The 15,389-nt window shown below is 50.6% G+C and overlaps 2 protein-coding genes and 1 pseudogene across 2 annotated transcripts; 1 reads left to right on the top strand and 2 right to left on the bottom strand.

Moving 5' to 3' along the window:
• Window positions 1-7,184: 7,184 nt before the first annotated feature.
• SAPIO_CDS4873 (Uncharacterized protein) lies at window positions 7,185-8,288 on the top strand (the record flags this gene model as incomplete). The annotated part of the gene is made up of 2 exons (XM_016787324.1): window positions 7,185-7,232; window positions 7,326-8,288. 2 exons carry the CDS (start codon window positions 7,185-7,187, stop codon window positions 8,286-8,288), a joined length of 1,011 nt encoding a protein of 336 aa, XP_016642999.1.
• Window positions 8,289-9,563: 1,275 nt separating this feature from the next.
• On the bottom strand, window positions 9,564-10,661 carry SAPIO_CDS4872 (annotated as a pseudogene; the record flags this gene model as incomplete).
• A 2,307-nt stretch (window positions 10,662-12,968) lies between these two features.
• Window positions 12,969-14,786, bottom strand: SAPIO_CDS4871 (Homeobox and c2h2 transcription; the record flags this gene model as incomplete). Its single annotated transcript, XM_016787323.1, has 2 exons — window positions 12,969-14,347; window positions 14,504-14,786. 2 exons carry the CDS (start codon window positions 14,784-14,786, stop codon window positions 12,969-12,971), a joined length of 1,662 nt encoding a protein of 553 aa, XP_016642998.1.
• Window positions 14,787-15,389: the final 603 nt, after the last annotated feature.

Here is a 15,389-nt window from a genome sequence, read left to right as displayed (position 1 = left end):
ATACGACTCGTCTTCTGGTTTGTCCTGGTGATTCATTGCATCTTGCCCACCACCACTTAACACTTCGTATCCGGATCGTCACGATGCTTCCGCGACAAAACAAAAATCAATCTAGACGTGTAGCAGTGTACATCAGTCATTTTACCCATCATTTACCATTTACAGCTGGGAGAACGTCATTCCCATGCCATCCCACGAGAATCCCCGGATCTGCCAAAACCCCAGGTCGAAGGGTCGTCAAAGGGTCCGGGTTCCTCCGGCACAACATACGTTGTCAAGAAAATGGGCCAGAAAAAAAAAGAGAGAGAGAGAAAAGAAAAAGAAAAAGAAAACGGTGCACGTGGTTTGCTCCCGAAAATAGCTGCGTCTATTCTTGCCTTCCTCTTTTGCTTCTTTTTCGTTTCCTTCGTGCCAAAATGCATGCAGGGTCCTTCACCTTGACTCCCTGGGGTCACTCGGTTTTCCCCAACGAGAACAGGGCTCGGGAAGACCCCTTGTAACCCGAGAAGCTGAATCGGCAGTTTTTTGCTTCTCCTCTCGGCCACATTTTTTTCTTCGTCTTTTTTTCCCCGATAATCAATTGAGCTGCCTAAGACCTAAAATATCTTCCCTTATCGTGGTCCCGCCTGCATCGATTGATCCTTTAACGCTAGAAAACGGGCTAAGGCCAGGGGATGCCAGGGGGACAGAAAAAAATGACCCGAAGGAAGGAGGTGACGACAAAGTACATAACGCTAATTCTCGCGACTCCCCATTCTGTAAGTTGAGATACGTACTTCGCGGTATAGGAAGGAGCATTGTGTAGTGAATGTAATGTACATCGTGACTTTGCGATGCGCTTGTCGCTTGTCCCTTCCCTTTCGGCGCCTGGGGAGGGGACAGTTGGGGTCATTGGGGAAAAACTCGGGCACGGCTTTCCAGTTTGAAAAATCCCAAAGACTCCGATTGTGGGGTCGGCGGACTCCGGTCCCGTGTCAAGCTGTATGATGTAACATGTATCGAGGTATCGAGCGACGCGGGGCACAAAAAGGGGAAAAGAAATGCTTCCCTGCATTCTGGAAAATGACCATGGCGCGGTCTTGCTCGTCGGTGGTTACCGCGGTGGGCTGTTTCGGTGGGCCGGGGTGTGTGTGGGTGTCCAGCGCGTCCAGTTCGGTCCCGGTCGCCCTTCACAAGGCTTGCATAGATCTAATTGATGATAGGCCCTAGCTGCCTATCAGGAATGTACTGTATCGAGTATTAACTTCCCAAGGAATGATGGATCGTCGCGATATGGGCTGGCCCGTCTCTTCGGACACCGAACACGGCAATTGGGTCGTCGATGATGATGTCTTCGTACATGATATTGATGATGGTTATTCTTGAATAATGAGCAAACGAGTCTAATGAATGTCATAATCTGGAATGTGCCGTTTCCTATGCGCCGCATCGACGATCGACTCGAATTCCGTTCTCCATTCCGACGACCTCAAATTCGTGACCATGTCAATGATACGAATTTCGACGATACAACTTCGCCATTCCTCAATCGCTTGACTGCTCGAATTCTCCCGATCTGATTGTCCATCGTGACTCATTCATTGATACCTTTGAAAATCTTGTCCTCGTGACCCGCTGTAAAATTTTTCTTCCTTCCCCTTTTGCTAAACCTCTTCTTTCATCCTTACTTGGTAATACTCTCCATCTTTCATGGTTCGCAAGTGTCGACCATTGGTGGTCCATCTCGGAGGTTGAGCATCCCGGGTGGTCTGTCAAGGATGATTACGTAGTGTAGATTTTTCCCTTGTCTTCTTTTCTTTTTAACCTCTTCTGGAGAGGCACAGCTCCCCAAGAGTTAATAGTGTACAGGGACGAAGTACACATAGTCTAGTTTACTTGGTAGGGGGCAAGCTCGGAGAATAGCTCAAGTGCTGCGATCCAGTGAATCTATTACACTCTTAGTCTCTATTGCTGTCCTCCTTCGCAGAGATGCCCTTTACAGGACGCTAGTCCTCGTCTGGCCTTCCGTCTCTTTCTTCCCTTCCAAACCAAGAATAGCTTCACTCGAAACTTTCCGCTCTCAGAAACAACAAGCTAAACTCCTTCCTACAAAGTACACCACACACCTCCGTCCGCGATATCCTTTCCTCCTCCCCAAACTGGTGGTGGTACAAGATCCTGCAGGCCCCAAGGACCAATACGAGACGACCAAGGATCCAATGTGGGCACAACGATTGGGGCCGGACGATCAGAAAAGGGTGGTGTGGAATAATAATAATATGCAAGAAGGAAATGGCCCTTTGTAAAAACTCGGTAATTTTCTCCCCTACTTTGGAATCCTCCCTGGCCCAGCCCTAATTAAGTCTCTATTAAGTCGTCTGCATTTTGCTTTTTCCTTGCATCCTTAGCCCATGGATTTTCTGCCATATAATACCACTTTTATGTAAAGTTCGAAGCTGTGGATTATGAAGTGCGTCATGGCTCAAACCCGCCCGAGGGGCAGTTGGACTGTGCATAGTCGAAGAAAATCCCGACGTCCTATCAAAACACTCAAACGTCCTGACTTGTTGGCTCGTGGATGCCGCGGCACCAGTCCGGCTCTCGGCCCCATCTTTTTAATCGTGTCCTCGGAGAAGAGGAGGTTTCATTTTCTTCAACACCCGTCTCGTTTCTTTACTTTATGCTTCTTGGGCACCGGTGCCTCGGACGAAATACTCCGCGGAATGCGGTTCACTTAGTGGCCCTTTTCTGTCCACGTTTCTTCTTCCCTTTCCCCCTATGCGTACTATGTAATTATCTAGTTAATTGGCAAGAGGACGAATAAGGCTTACTGAGCCACTCTATGCTTCGCCTCCTTTCGCCTTACCTCGTGCCCAACGGTACTAAATTGAGGTCGCCGAGGTGCATGGTTTAGACGGCGATGTCTAACTTCGTAACTTGCCGTGGTGTGGAACAGTGGAACACTCGGGCTGAGACCCGTTCCAAGTTCCATTTGGCATATTGCTAAGGCTACGAGGATCTTCCCTCCTTCCCCAGTTCCAAAAGCTGCTGCCTGAGCTCTGGCGGAGCGTCTTGGGCCCTTTTCCGGCGGTTGCTTTGTAACATCAAATTTTCATGTGAAGAAAACTGGATCGATTGCGGTTCCGACCATAGATCCGTCCATCCCTATCTTATCTCTCAGCCCTTTCGTCATTTCAGATCATGAAGGGGAGAATTATCACGAACAGTCTGCATACTCTATCTGGATATGCTTCCTCTCTCTGCTTCGTAGTGTATGCCCAAATAGATCAAAAATCCAAGGGCTCTCTGCTCCCGACCAATCGTGGGCGATCCCTCGATCCTCCCGCGAAATGTCCGATCCTCGCGGACAACTCGGAATGGAGCCAGCACACACACAGCCTTTGCCAATTGCAGAATTGAGGGTTTCAATATCACCAGAAGAAAGGGGGACGAAAAAGAAAAGAGAAAAAAAAAAAAAACCCCAAAGCCCCCGTGCCAGCTGGAGCCGGCACACCAACACTACGTCTCAACCGGCTTCTTCCGTCTCTTGGCCCGCAAGCCTCAACGAAAGTCGCAAAATCGCATTGAAGTGAAGTGATTTTACCTAAGAATGGCAAAATGATTAATTCCAAAAGATTTCGATGTGCCACACCTAGACCTTCTTTAGTCTGGTTCTTGTTCTTACTCCAGGATTCCCCAGGGGTTCCAGTTCGGAGCCTCTGGGCTGGGGGGAAGAAGAAGGGGGGGTTAGTGTTAGGAGGGGGGGTGTCTCGAAACTTTATGCCGAATATGCGTAAACCTTTGGTATGTTCTGTTGTCTTTTCTGAACCTACACCATTGACTCTTTACTTCAAATTCCCATTGATGAAATGATGAATGAGATCGTAGAGGCGTAATAGGTTCCCCATAATCTGTCCATTTTCTCCTAGTGTCAAGGCTGCTGGAGGCTGGGAAACCAATAGGCTCCGTTGCCACAACTGAGCTTCCCTCTTAGCTTTACGGCAAGGCTCGAGGTCCAGACCTTTCCTTTTCCACCTTTTCCACCCTTTCCCCTTCGAGGCAGATCGACTTGTTTGACTTCTTTCCCAAGAGGCGCGCTTCAAGACACGCCCCGTCCTCCCTGAGACAGGTCCCAACTACACAACTCTATAATGATCAGTTTGATACTACGTATTCTGGGGATAGACAAAAAGTATGCTTTTTTTTTCTTCCTGCCCCATGACGTCTCCACGGCACCGATCCCTTCCTGTTCCATCCGTTCCTGTAACGGTGCTCCCCGCCAAACGCTCTTTCAGCGATACACTACATTCCGGATAGGCCCAGAATTGCCCTTTTCCACGCCATGGCTGGAGTTCGTTCCCCAACAACCTAGACGCAAGCCCCGTTTCGCCATCTCATCGGCCGTTCTTTTCGGGACTCTCCTGGGGCTTGACCTCTTGATGAGGACGTGTGGAGGAGGCTCAACCCGGTCATCATAAACTACGTACATGGTATTTGCCGGTTGTCGACATTGCGGCTTCGTTAGGCTTGGCTCCGAATGTGTGCAGCAGCTATTACTCATGGAGTGGGGCAGCCAGAGGGTGAGTCAAAGTACCTTGGCGGCTTATTTATTAGTGTGAATACATTGTCTCATAGAGTTCGGAAGGCCAATTCAATTGATTTTTGCAGCAGGAGCTGTCTTGGGGAAATAATTTCCATTAGAGCTTTCCAAGCATCAATTGAAGACCAGCAAGTTTCCAAAATATCAAATACTCGTTGGAAGTCCCGTTAACAACAGACATCAACTTGAATAGCTTCAAACAGCTCTTGTTTGAATGTCATTTTTTTTTTTTTTTCGTCCTTCCCCCTTGTCCAAAAAAAAAAGAAAGAAAGCGACGACGAAATCCCAAAAATGAATTTCCTTATTTTTACTAAAGACACGCCCCGCACCCTTCCGATACTTTCCTCGAATAGGTCGGACCCTGGCGATAATAGTCAATGTCGTACGACGTGTCGTAGCTAAGAAGCTTAGAGTGGCTGTTTCCCGAACCATTTGACCCCACCCTTCCGTTCTTCTCCTAATACTTCGTGCTTCGTGGTGTAAACTCCTTCGTAGGATACGCAGCACCAGAGCGGAGAGGCGACATTAACGCACCCCAGTTTACGGATGGCAGGAAGGGACACACATTGGGAGACGCTAGTACCACATACATCGTAACCGAGGACGCCCTCTGGCATCTCGCAGTGTTCTTGTGTCAGCGATAATGCCAGACCAACAGCAACAGCTTTCCCGTATCAGCTACCCGTGATTACGGTTTCCTGGACGATCCATGCATCTCCGCGCAGACGGCAAACAACAAAAAAACGCAAACGCAGACGCAGACATGCCCTTGTCCTGGTTCTTCCGTCTCTCGCCTCCAGCAAGCCTAGGTTCCTTCCCCGTGCACCCTTTCCCAATATACTTTGTAGACTTCAATGATTTCTGTTCTTTTCCTTCTTTTTCATATGATTATACTGAGAGCGCATGGCCGTCCCCTAGACCCCTCTAGACCCTAGTTCCTTGCAAGGTTTAATTCTGGACCGAAGTGTATTGAATATTTTATATTGCACCGGTATTATACCCAAGAGTCCAAGAGTCCAAGACTCCAAGGCCCCAAGACTCAACTCACATGCGTGCGTGGGTCGAACATGTAACTCCGTCGAAGTGAATTGCTGGGATGCCCCACTTTTCTGTTCCGGGCGGCTCCTGCATTTCTGTCCTTGAACGAGTAGATCGCCGATTCGAGAGCTCTTTCCGCCCTCGACCTTCCGGCACGCCCGCTTGCTCAACTAGCTTGTTAGCCGTGACCGTTATACCACGAGGGAAAGGACCAGCGTCAGCCAAGACGTCTTTTCTTTTTTTCCTCCTTTAGTACGAGGTACATTCACACCATCTTTTGTACGAAGTGAATGTCTCCCCGTTTCTATTCGTCTGTAGTTCTTTCGCCTTCTATTCGGCCTCCCCCTTGTCCTTTTTTTTTTTCTTTTCTTTTTTTTCTTCCATTAGCCTTTTCGTCACTCAGTCATATATCTTGGGCCCCTCCTCCCGTCTCTACCCATGCCCCGCTCCGGCCCCTCTTCAACTATGTAATGTACGACTAGCTACTGTAATCATACCATCACATCATCATCATCACCAGCATCAGTACCCGCCATCGATCAAGGGAAAGAACTCTACGGAGCCCTGTGCCAATCCCCAACCCCACACCGAACCCCGTTCACCTGCCTGCCTGTCTACCTCGCTACCTGCTTCCGTTTTCCTTGCCCCCGTCGACTTACTAGTCCCCAATTTGACCACTGTACCATTGTACCCTCCCCTTGGCTACTTTGCTACTTCGCTACTTTGCTACATCGCGTCTTTGCTTCTCTGCTTCTCCACTCCTCCCACCTCTGGGGCAAATCTCCAAGTACCGAGTACGAGCCAAGAGTACAATTCCCCGTTTCGCTGACTTCCTGGATCGCGTTCAGCTATAAGCTCGCTCGTCCCCGCCCACCCTTGACGTCTTGAACCGTTGCTTGACGCACCATCAACAAGACGCCATTCTATATCTAGTATATCTAGCTATACACCCCCCCAAAGCCCCCAAGCCTCCGACACCTTGACGACACGAACGTGCCAAGTCCAAGTACATCACAACCGTGCTTGTAGCTTATAGCTCATAGCCTTTCCACTCTCGACCACTCGTTTTGCTTGCCTCTGCTTGCCAACTTGTTCTTCCCTTGTTCGAGATCTCTCGAAGTTTCTACAAGGAACATCTCTGCATATATCTTGATCTTCTATACGACCACCAGACAATTGACGCCTTAGTCTGGAGCTAAATACCCAACTTCCTACCATAGGATAATATATCTCGACCCTGCCGGAACAGTTATCCTGAGGAAGCAAGACACCTTTCACCGGTCTCTATTCTCCCTCGCACACTTGGACGGAACAAAAGAAGACATACCACCCGCTCTCTTCTCTTTCAAAACAAACGCACGAGTTTCACCCAATCCTGCGCCACATCCAATTGGACTCCAGCTTCCCCTCCTACTTATAATTACTTCTTAATCTCAACCTTTTCTCTCCCCCTCCCGGACTTCAACCATAACCCTGGAGCGGTTAGACATCACCAAGTGAACTCGAGCTTCTTGAGCTGGCCGAATTCACTTCAACTATCCAAACTCTTTCTTCTTCTTCACCCCCAATGGCTACCAGGACCATGGACTTCTACTATCCTACGCAGCGAGATTCGGTACGTTCCTAGTGCTGACAAGCTACCGAAAGCTTGAAACCCTCGTGTGTGGCACGACTTGATAAAACAAATACTAACTTCCGAGCCGCCTAGATCTCGGCTGATTTCACAGATCTGGCTCTGTACGACCCCCAACAGGCCGACTTCAACACAGACTCGGCGGCACCCTCGCCTGTCTCTCCTACCTTCCCCGTCCTCACAAACGCATACCAGCTTCCTCAAGCTGCCGACTGGATCAACTGGTCTGGCAAGGCCGCTTTGTCTCCAGAATTCCCAAGCACCGACTCCTTTGACAGCCCCATCCTCTCCGCCCGATTCCCCACTTCAACAAGTCCGGCGGTGAATCCTCTCGACCTAGCGAAGCGGGAGACCGATACCATTGCCTTCGTAGATGGCAGCTTCGACGACCTTCAGACGCCTCTCTTCGACAACATCGACACGGCACCCGCCAATCCCATCTCGAGCAAATCCAGAAAGATCAAGGCCTCTTCGACAGCAGCGACCCGCAACAACGTCTTGGAAGCCCTCTCGCCAACGACAACAGACGAGGGGAGATATCCCTCGCGCAAGCGAAAGTCTCTCGCCTCTGCCTCGGAAACGAGCTCCTCGTCAGCTCGCTCCTCTCTCGCCCCTCCTTCACCGCCTCTTGCTCCCGTTACTTCTCGACGCACATCAGGAGGATCCTCCTCGACCACGGAGCGCGGGCAGCCCAAGAAGACGGCGCACAACATGATTGAGAAGCGCTACCGCAACAACCTCAACGACAAGATCGCCGCCCTCCGCGACGCCGTGCCATCTCTCCGCGTAGCCGCTTACAGGCTCGAGAATGGCCAGACCCCCGAGGATGCCGAGCTCGAGGACGACGTCACAAGCGAGCTTGGTGGGCTTGCTCCCGCTCAGAAGCTAAATAAGGCCACCATTCTCAGCAAGGCTGCCGAGTACATTCTGCACCTTGAGCGCAAGAATAAGGAGCTAGCTGACGAGAACGCCCTGCTGAAGCGGAGAGCGGGTGACGTTGACGCGGCGACCGGTGGTCTGGACGGTCTCTGGCGATGAGCGGATTGACCAACGTCAGATCTGTTCTCGTCTCTTGCTAGAGTCGTGCCTTTTTTTCACTATTTCATTATTTCCTTGTCTTTTCCTTTTTACCGATTTCCAGAGTTTTTAAGGGTAGGGGCGGATATTTGAATTTGAGAAAAAAAAGAAGAACATTGGTGACCCACAACCTTGCGAAAGAGCCATTTGTGTGTCAGGCGTTGCAACGATTGGAAAGATGAAAAAAGAAGTCCATTACGATTGGAAAAAAAAAACAAGTGAACATGGAAGCAGGCGTTTTTCTTTATTTGATCAACTGAATATCTTGTTCAACATTGAAGATATCTCGTTATCTTTAACAAAGTCATTGGGAATGAGTCGAGTCGAACACGAACGTTGTTTTTAATCGGAGCTGAATTTGGCGGAAGGGCGAACAGTTGTGTACATACTACGGAAAACGGATCGGGTCGGATGGGAATATAGGATTAGGAGATCCTATCTATCATTGGGAAAAGGAGTTGGAACGTGTTGATTATTTTCTACTTTCTTTATTTCCTTGTATTTTTTTACCATATCCTGTCTAGGAACTTTTATACCATCAAGCTCTACTCTAAATGATAATCTGTCCTCACTTCAGAACTTTCTCTCCTACTTGTAACTCAAGATGTGATGAGTCTATGGAGGTCAAATCGGCCATGGAGGAAATATGGGCAAGGTGGGGCTTAGACTTGTGTCGACTCCTGGGGTGAATTGTAGATGATGTTCTGAGGTATGGATAGGACTCTATTGACTTTTGAGACAATCTATGAGCGGAAGGATAATCCGAGAAAAACATTTGCGGGACAAAGAGAAGACCGAAACGGGCAAGGAAAAGAAGTTGACGACAAAAACTTGACACGAAAAAAAGAGAAGGAGACCTACCTCGGTGCAACCCCCCCGCTTCATTCTGATAACACCCTTGCGTCTGAGGAGGTCGAGCCCCATGGGACTCCTGCTCGGAGATCTCGGAAGGCTGAGTCGGAAGTGGGGCGGGATCGCCAACCGGGATCGGAGGTTTCGGTTCCGAGTGGGGCCGGATGCGCCGGGCTGGTTTGGTCGCGCCTCACATGCCTCGACTCACTCTTTCATGGAGCTGAGAAGGAAGACCTTTGTCTTTTTTAAGATTTATATTTTCCCTTTTCCTCAATTCGCGATTTTGTGTAGCTCGGATGGCGAAATCGAAACTAAGTAGAGATAAATAACCTCAAGGAAAAAAAATATCACTCCTTGGAAAAACTCACCTTTAAATAAGAATTTTCACCGCCGGCCCCTATACCAACCCCTCAGCGCCCGAACCGAAGCGCTATCATCAGGATACACCGTCGAGAACCCATCGAAACCGATATTCGACGGGTCTTGGGATGCAGCGACCGACTCGTCTGGGTCGAGATCGTTGGCGGGGCGGGAGTCGACCCAGTTTTGGATCCGGGAAGGGCTTTGTCCTCGCGGCTGGGTGACTTCGGGGACGTGGATGCGGGGGGGTTCGGGGGTTGGAGGTTGTGAAGTGTGGTTTTCGCGTTCGTGGGGAGCGGGTTTATGGGTCCGGGGCTTGGAGGATCGGTGGGATTTAGAGTCTGGCAGCTTGGGTATGTCGTGGAAGACATTCGCTAATGGTCCCGGCTGTAGTGGTGGGACCTTTTTGCCGGAGGCGGTGTTAGTTGTGCGTTTCTTGTGTGTGGATCTGGGTAGTAGACGGGGCATGTCGCGGAAAACGTTTGTCAAGGACATGGGTGGTCGGTCGCGTTGTTTACCACTGTCGCTGCGATGGGTGTTAGGCTGTTTATCGGAGGGATTCCCCAAAGGCTTGGAAAGCCTAGGATACTCACGAATCTCGGGAACGACTCTGGGTTCAGAACCTCGCCGGTGGTCCGGAAGGTCCCTTGTCCCCTCCTCGAGACGACACTTCCTTACCTTTCCACCCCCCATAGCGGCGACATCTCCTCTTGAAACGTCGGAGGCGGAGGACTGGTGCATATCCCCTCCCTCGTCAAGATCCGTCGTATCATCCGACTGCTCCTCGGAAGAGTGCACTCCCCCTACCTTATCATTCCCCGCGGCGACGCCCCCATCTTGTCCGTCGAGGACCTGAGCACGGCAAAGATCCCCATCGCCCTCGTCAAGGTCCGTGGTGTCACTCGAGTCCTCCTCGATCTGCCTCGCCAGCGGCTGCTTCTTATGCTTATTCTTCTTAACGCCACTTCGCCGACGTTTGTGCCTCCGGGCCTTCTGGCGCATCTTGTTTATGATGAGTTCTCGTTCCGATCGGGTGGCGAAGAAGGTGAGTGCGCAGGCGTCTGTGAAGGAGATGGGGTTGGTGCGATTAAGGGATTCCCCTGATTTGGAAGAGTTTGGCATTGTGTTTGTGGTCATTGAGGTCTTGATTAAGAATGAGGGTAAGAATCAATGATGGTAGAGAAGAAAGTAGTGAGGTAGGGATGGAAATGAGGATGGGTGGGCGGAGAATCAGTTTTTATATGCTTCCGTGATTCTCGGAGGGACTAGACTCGTCTTTGAGCTTGTTCAAGACTCTGTCTCCATCTTCCTATAATGCCTTGGACAAAGGAAATCTCCTGGTTTCTACATTCACGTCCATAGTTTCGTTTAACAAGCTTGAATCCAAACACAAGCACTGCTGGTATCAAAGTCAAGCTCAAGGTCAAAGCCCCCTTTCACAGAATCCAAAGCAAACATCATCCCCCTTTCATTAAATGGTCCGCTCTCTTGGGAAAGACTCCGAACAATACCTCGAACAATGAACGAAAGACCCCTAAATCCCCACCGCCTTCTCATTATGCAGAGTGTTATGATTTTCATCTGCACGACATCCCCTAGAAGAAATCCATCCGCCCCTCCGCCAACTATCTCTCTCGAAATCTCCTCTCTGTGGGAGGCTGAAAACAATCTACAAGAGAATTTCTTTCTTCTTCTTCTCCCTCCATCAGAGATCGTTCCTCACCGTCCATAACCGCTCGTTTAACACACCACCTTGTTTTATAAGGTTTTCCTTTGTTTACTTTCCCTTCATCCGTAGAGGGAGGCAGGAAGAGGGGCCTCTTGGATAGAGAAATTCTTAACAGGACTTCCAAGAGACTTTGTCGATGGGTTCTGGTGGGCCATTCCCTTTATAAAAAAAAAAGAAAAGAAAAGAAAAAAGAAATAAAAGAAAAAAACCTTTTGTCAAGACGGCCATTTCATATCAGAAGGGAATCTGCTGTTGCACACACATATCCACACACTCCTCTCCCTCCAAGCCTCCTCCCTTCCCCCCCTTTCGGACTCCAACCGTCTTATCTGACGGTTCTGGTCCAGATCGATTCCATCCATATATATTCGACCAGCGGGGACAGTCGAGGCACCTTCTTGTAAAAAGGCAACGGAAACGAGATCGAAGGGCCTGGTGGAGGAGGGCAGTACACTCCGAAGACATCGCCTGGCGAGATCACAACCATCGGCCCCAGGACAGAGAGGCCTCACTTCATTTTTATCCCCCCTCAGTCAAGAGGACAAGAAAACACGGACGTCCCCGGCCCCCGCCCGACGGCGTGCCCAGCCAGACCTAGTCAACGAGTTTCAGCTTCAAGGCAAGAAACACACTCTTCTCTCCTGTCTGGAATCCTGTCATTGAGCCAGGTATCATCGTAAAGTCGCTACGCATGTCTGCCATTAAACTCCCCGTGCGTGGAAGAACGGCAATTCAACAAGCGAAGGGGGCACGGAAGGGACTCGAATCTTTAGGACTAAACATTCATCTATTCTCGCCTGCGTCACTGGTTTTTCACGCTTTAGTAAAAAAGCCACCCCTTGCGTAGATTCCCGGGCCTTCCATCCGGTGCCGTCTTGGAATGTTTGCAAAAACCTCCTGTTCTCCTTGTTTTCATATCGCCCTTTACCAAAGACACATAATAAATAAGAAAAGATTTAACGTGAGCGACAGCAGCGCTTGCGAGTTGGCTTCTCTCAGCCCTTCTCGATGCCGCCATTTCTCTCCGTTCATTATATATCCACCCAAGCAACAGTCACACGCACTCAAACCTAGCCAAGGAAATGTGATATCTTCCCCTGTGCCATAAATAACGCAAACACCCCCCGTTTGAACCAAAGCCAAGCCGACCCAAGCCCTGCCGAACCGACCCACAGCCGTGAAGAAAAAAGCAAATGTCAATCAATGAGAAAAGAAAAGAAAACATGGGGTTGTGGACAAAGGAAATATGTATGTGATGACATGTACAAGTAGACATGGTGCCATCCACTGAGTGACGGGGGTATTACCATTATCTAGACTGTGGCTCCAGATATGTAGAGCCCAGTAACAAACGAGAGAAAACAAGATCGTTCGAAACGTCCGAGTCGGGCATATGCGAATAATAATAGAGAAGAAAAAGAAAAGAAGATAAACTCGGTAGAAGAACGGAACGATAGTTGGTATCCCGAAGCAGCTTGCCTCCTACCCATTGCTTCTTCAACCGCAGATTTGAACTCCAAGGGAAAAAGAAAGGAAAAAACTCCAGGCCATCTAATAATAAATGGCAAAATACTAAGACGGGGGTAGAGAAAAATTAAGACAAAAAATGACTGAAAACTGAAGGAATAAACACCTATATGGTTCCTTCGGTAACCAATCATATAATTAGTAAATAATAGGCAGCTAGCCAGCCAGCCGGCTTACTGAGGGCCAAAGTACTGGACCATAGGCCACTCCGTGGCGACCTGGCTGGGCTGTTGTTGCATACTGCCGTCATCCACCACTGTCGTGGCGAAGCTCTCCCAGTCCTCAAGCATCAAGCCCGTGCCGGCCTGGGATTGCAAGTAGTCGATGTTGATCATAGGAGCACCCGTCATTGGGTTGGCCTCGACAGGCGGTGGAGGGGGAAGAGCTCGTTCAAGAGAGGACCGTCTAAGTGGTTGTTGCGATACGGGACGAGTAGCTGGGTTCGTCGGACTGAACATAGACGGCTGCATCATCGCGGGGTTTCCGAACGTGCCGGGGAACGCCCCAGGCGGCGAAGTGGGCTCGCCTAGCATCATGCCGGGCTGTGGCTGGGGATGGGGAGGAATGTTGGTGCCAGGCGTCACCGGAGACAAGGTAGATTCGGGCGGCGTGGGATACGATGTCGCGTTCGCTGCGGCAACGGCCGAAGTCGTATCGACACAGCTGGCGGGAGGACAGAACGGACTCGTCATGAAGACGACGTCGGCAAGCTCGTACGCGACTCGTACAATAGCCTCAGCATCGGTGCTGGAGCCTGAGAAGAACTCGAGGAGATCCTGGAGCTGTCCGGGGCACTCGTTTTCCATGAAACCCTGTGCCCTTCCGGTCTTGGTGGGGTTCCAGCTGAAGTGAGCCTGCCTACCCGCGAATTCCCCCTGCTTCTCGTTGAGGATATCCTTCCAAGCCTCGTGGATGAGCGGTTGGTGAAGAAGGCCATAGATGACTCTTGAATGCGTCCAGTCCGCCTTGGTCTTGCCCGCCTCGAAATGCCTCGCTACGTGCTCGACGTGTCGTTCCCTCGAAGGATGAAGTGCCGCGCAGAAACCGCAAGCCCAGTACTTCCTCTTCCGGAGGTACTTCACGACCTGCTCTGAGTGAGGACACGTCTTGCAACCGTGGGATGACTTGTGGTGCTGGTTGAAAGTGTTAGCTCCCCAAAAGCTGCGGTTGCAGCCGGGTTCGGGACAGGGGTACTTCTTCCATCTCTCGTGGAATTCTTCCTCGTGCCGCTTCCAGTCGTACTTTCTCTTAAATCTCGTCTCGCAAGACGTGCACCAGTAAAAGTTAAGCCTGCCCGTAGGCCAACCAGCAGGGTTCTGAACACCGGGCGGTGACGTCGTACCTGATTGTGCGGATTGGAGAGACTGAGACTGTGAGAGAGGAGAAGATTGAGAGTAGTGGGTGGCGCCGGAGGAAGTTGAAGCGAAGGACCCCGTGTTGGACCAAATGCTCGCACGTCCCGATGATCCCGAGCTCGTCGATGAAACGGAGATGCGAGGCCGGTGGTGGTAAGGACCGGGTTTGGGCCAGAACACGTTCGAAGGAGCTGGCGCTACTCGTGATTAGCGACGTCAGCAGATGAATACAGAATACAGAGTGTGCTCCCTCCCGCCAACCCCGAAAGAAATCCCATAGAAGGAACAATATAATAAAACAAAATGAAATAAAAATGAAATGAAAGCTAGCACGCAAGCAAGCCTGGACATACCATTGGAAACTCCGTTATCAATTGGCCGCGTCGGCTGATTTTCTTGCTTTACGTCTTGAATGAGTCCATCTACAGGTCGCGCAGGCAGAGGCTGTTGTTGCTGCGATTGTTGTGATGGTTGCTGTTGTTGTTGTTGGCTGGTGTTCTGGGATTTGTCGGTCGCGGTGGTCGGGTTGGAGGTTGCAACGAGGTTGAAAAGGGTATCGCGAGATAAACCGAGGTCCATCATGGCCAGGATCTTCTGCCTGGCCTCCTTGAGGACCTCAGCCGGGGCCTCGTTCATGACGGCGGCGTTCGAAACACTGCGAGATTGGTGGTTCAATGATACCTGTTCGCGTGCGTGTGTTTTCGCTACCCGTTCCTCTCGATCGGGGGTGACGGGTGACGGTGGTAAGCGACGCGGCCGAGGGTGGTGAGACGAGGCACCGCGGGATTCAATTACCAGGCTCTCGGTTGACAAAGCTCGCTATCCCGCCTTCTTTCCTAGGTAGTTAATTGTCGAAGGTTTCCTTGCTGCTGGTAAATGGTCGATGGTGATGTTGACGGTGAAAGGCGGTTGACAGAAAAGGGTGGGCCGACGGTGAGAGAGTGACAGTGGTAATTGGATTGGTCGACGGCGTGGGCTGTTGAAGGGGGGGATGGATTGAGTAATGAAGAGGTCGCCGAGTTGGGGCTTGGGGGAAAGAAAAGAGAAGAGGGTAGCACTGCTAATGAGCTAGGGCGCCAGGGGAGAGAGCAGGGTAGCAGGGGAGCAGGGGGAGGGTTGGACAGGCACTTTGCTGAAGGTGGTTTAATTCGGATCCGCCCAGGGTTGCCTTGGTCCAAACGCGTAATAAAAAGGACCACTCGTAAATACGGGAGAGGCGCGGGAGTGGTCGAAGGGTGG

This window comes from Scedosporium apiospermum (assembly GCF_000732125.1).
Source record: "Scedosporium apiospermum strain IHEM 14462 chromosome Unknown SEQ_SAPIO_0095, whole genome shotgun sequence".
Classification (NCBI taxonomy): Eukaryota; Fungi; Ascomycota; class Sordariomycetes; order Microascales; family Microascaceae; genus Scedosporium; species Scedosporium apiospermum.
Note: the sequence above shows the minus strand (reverse complement) of the source record. Positions and strands in the feature narration are given on the sequence as shown.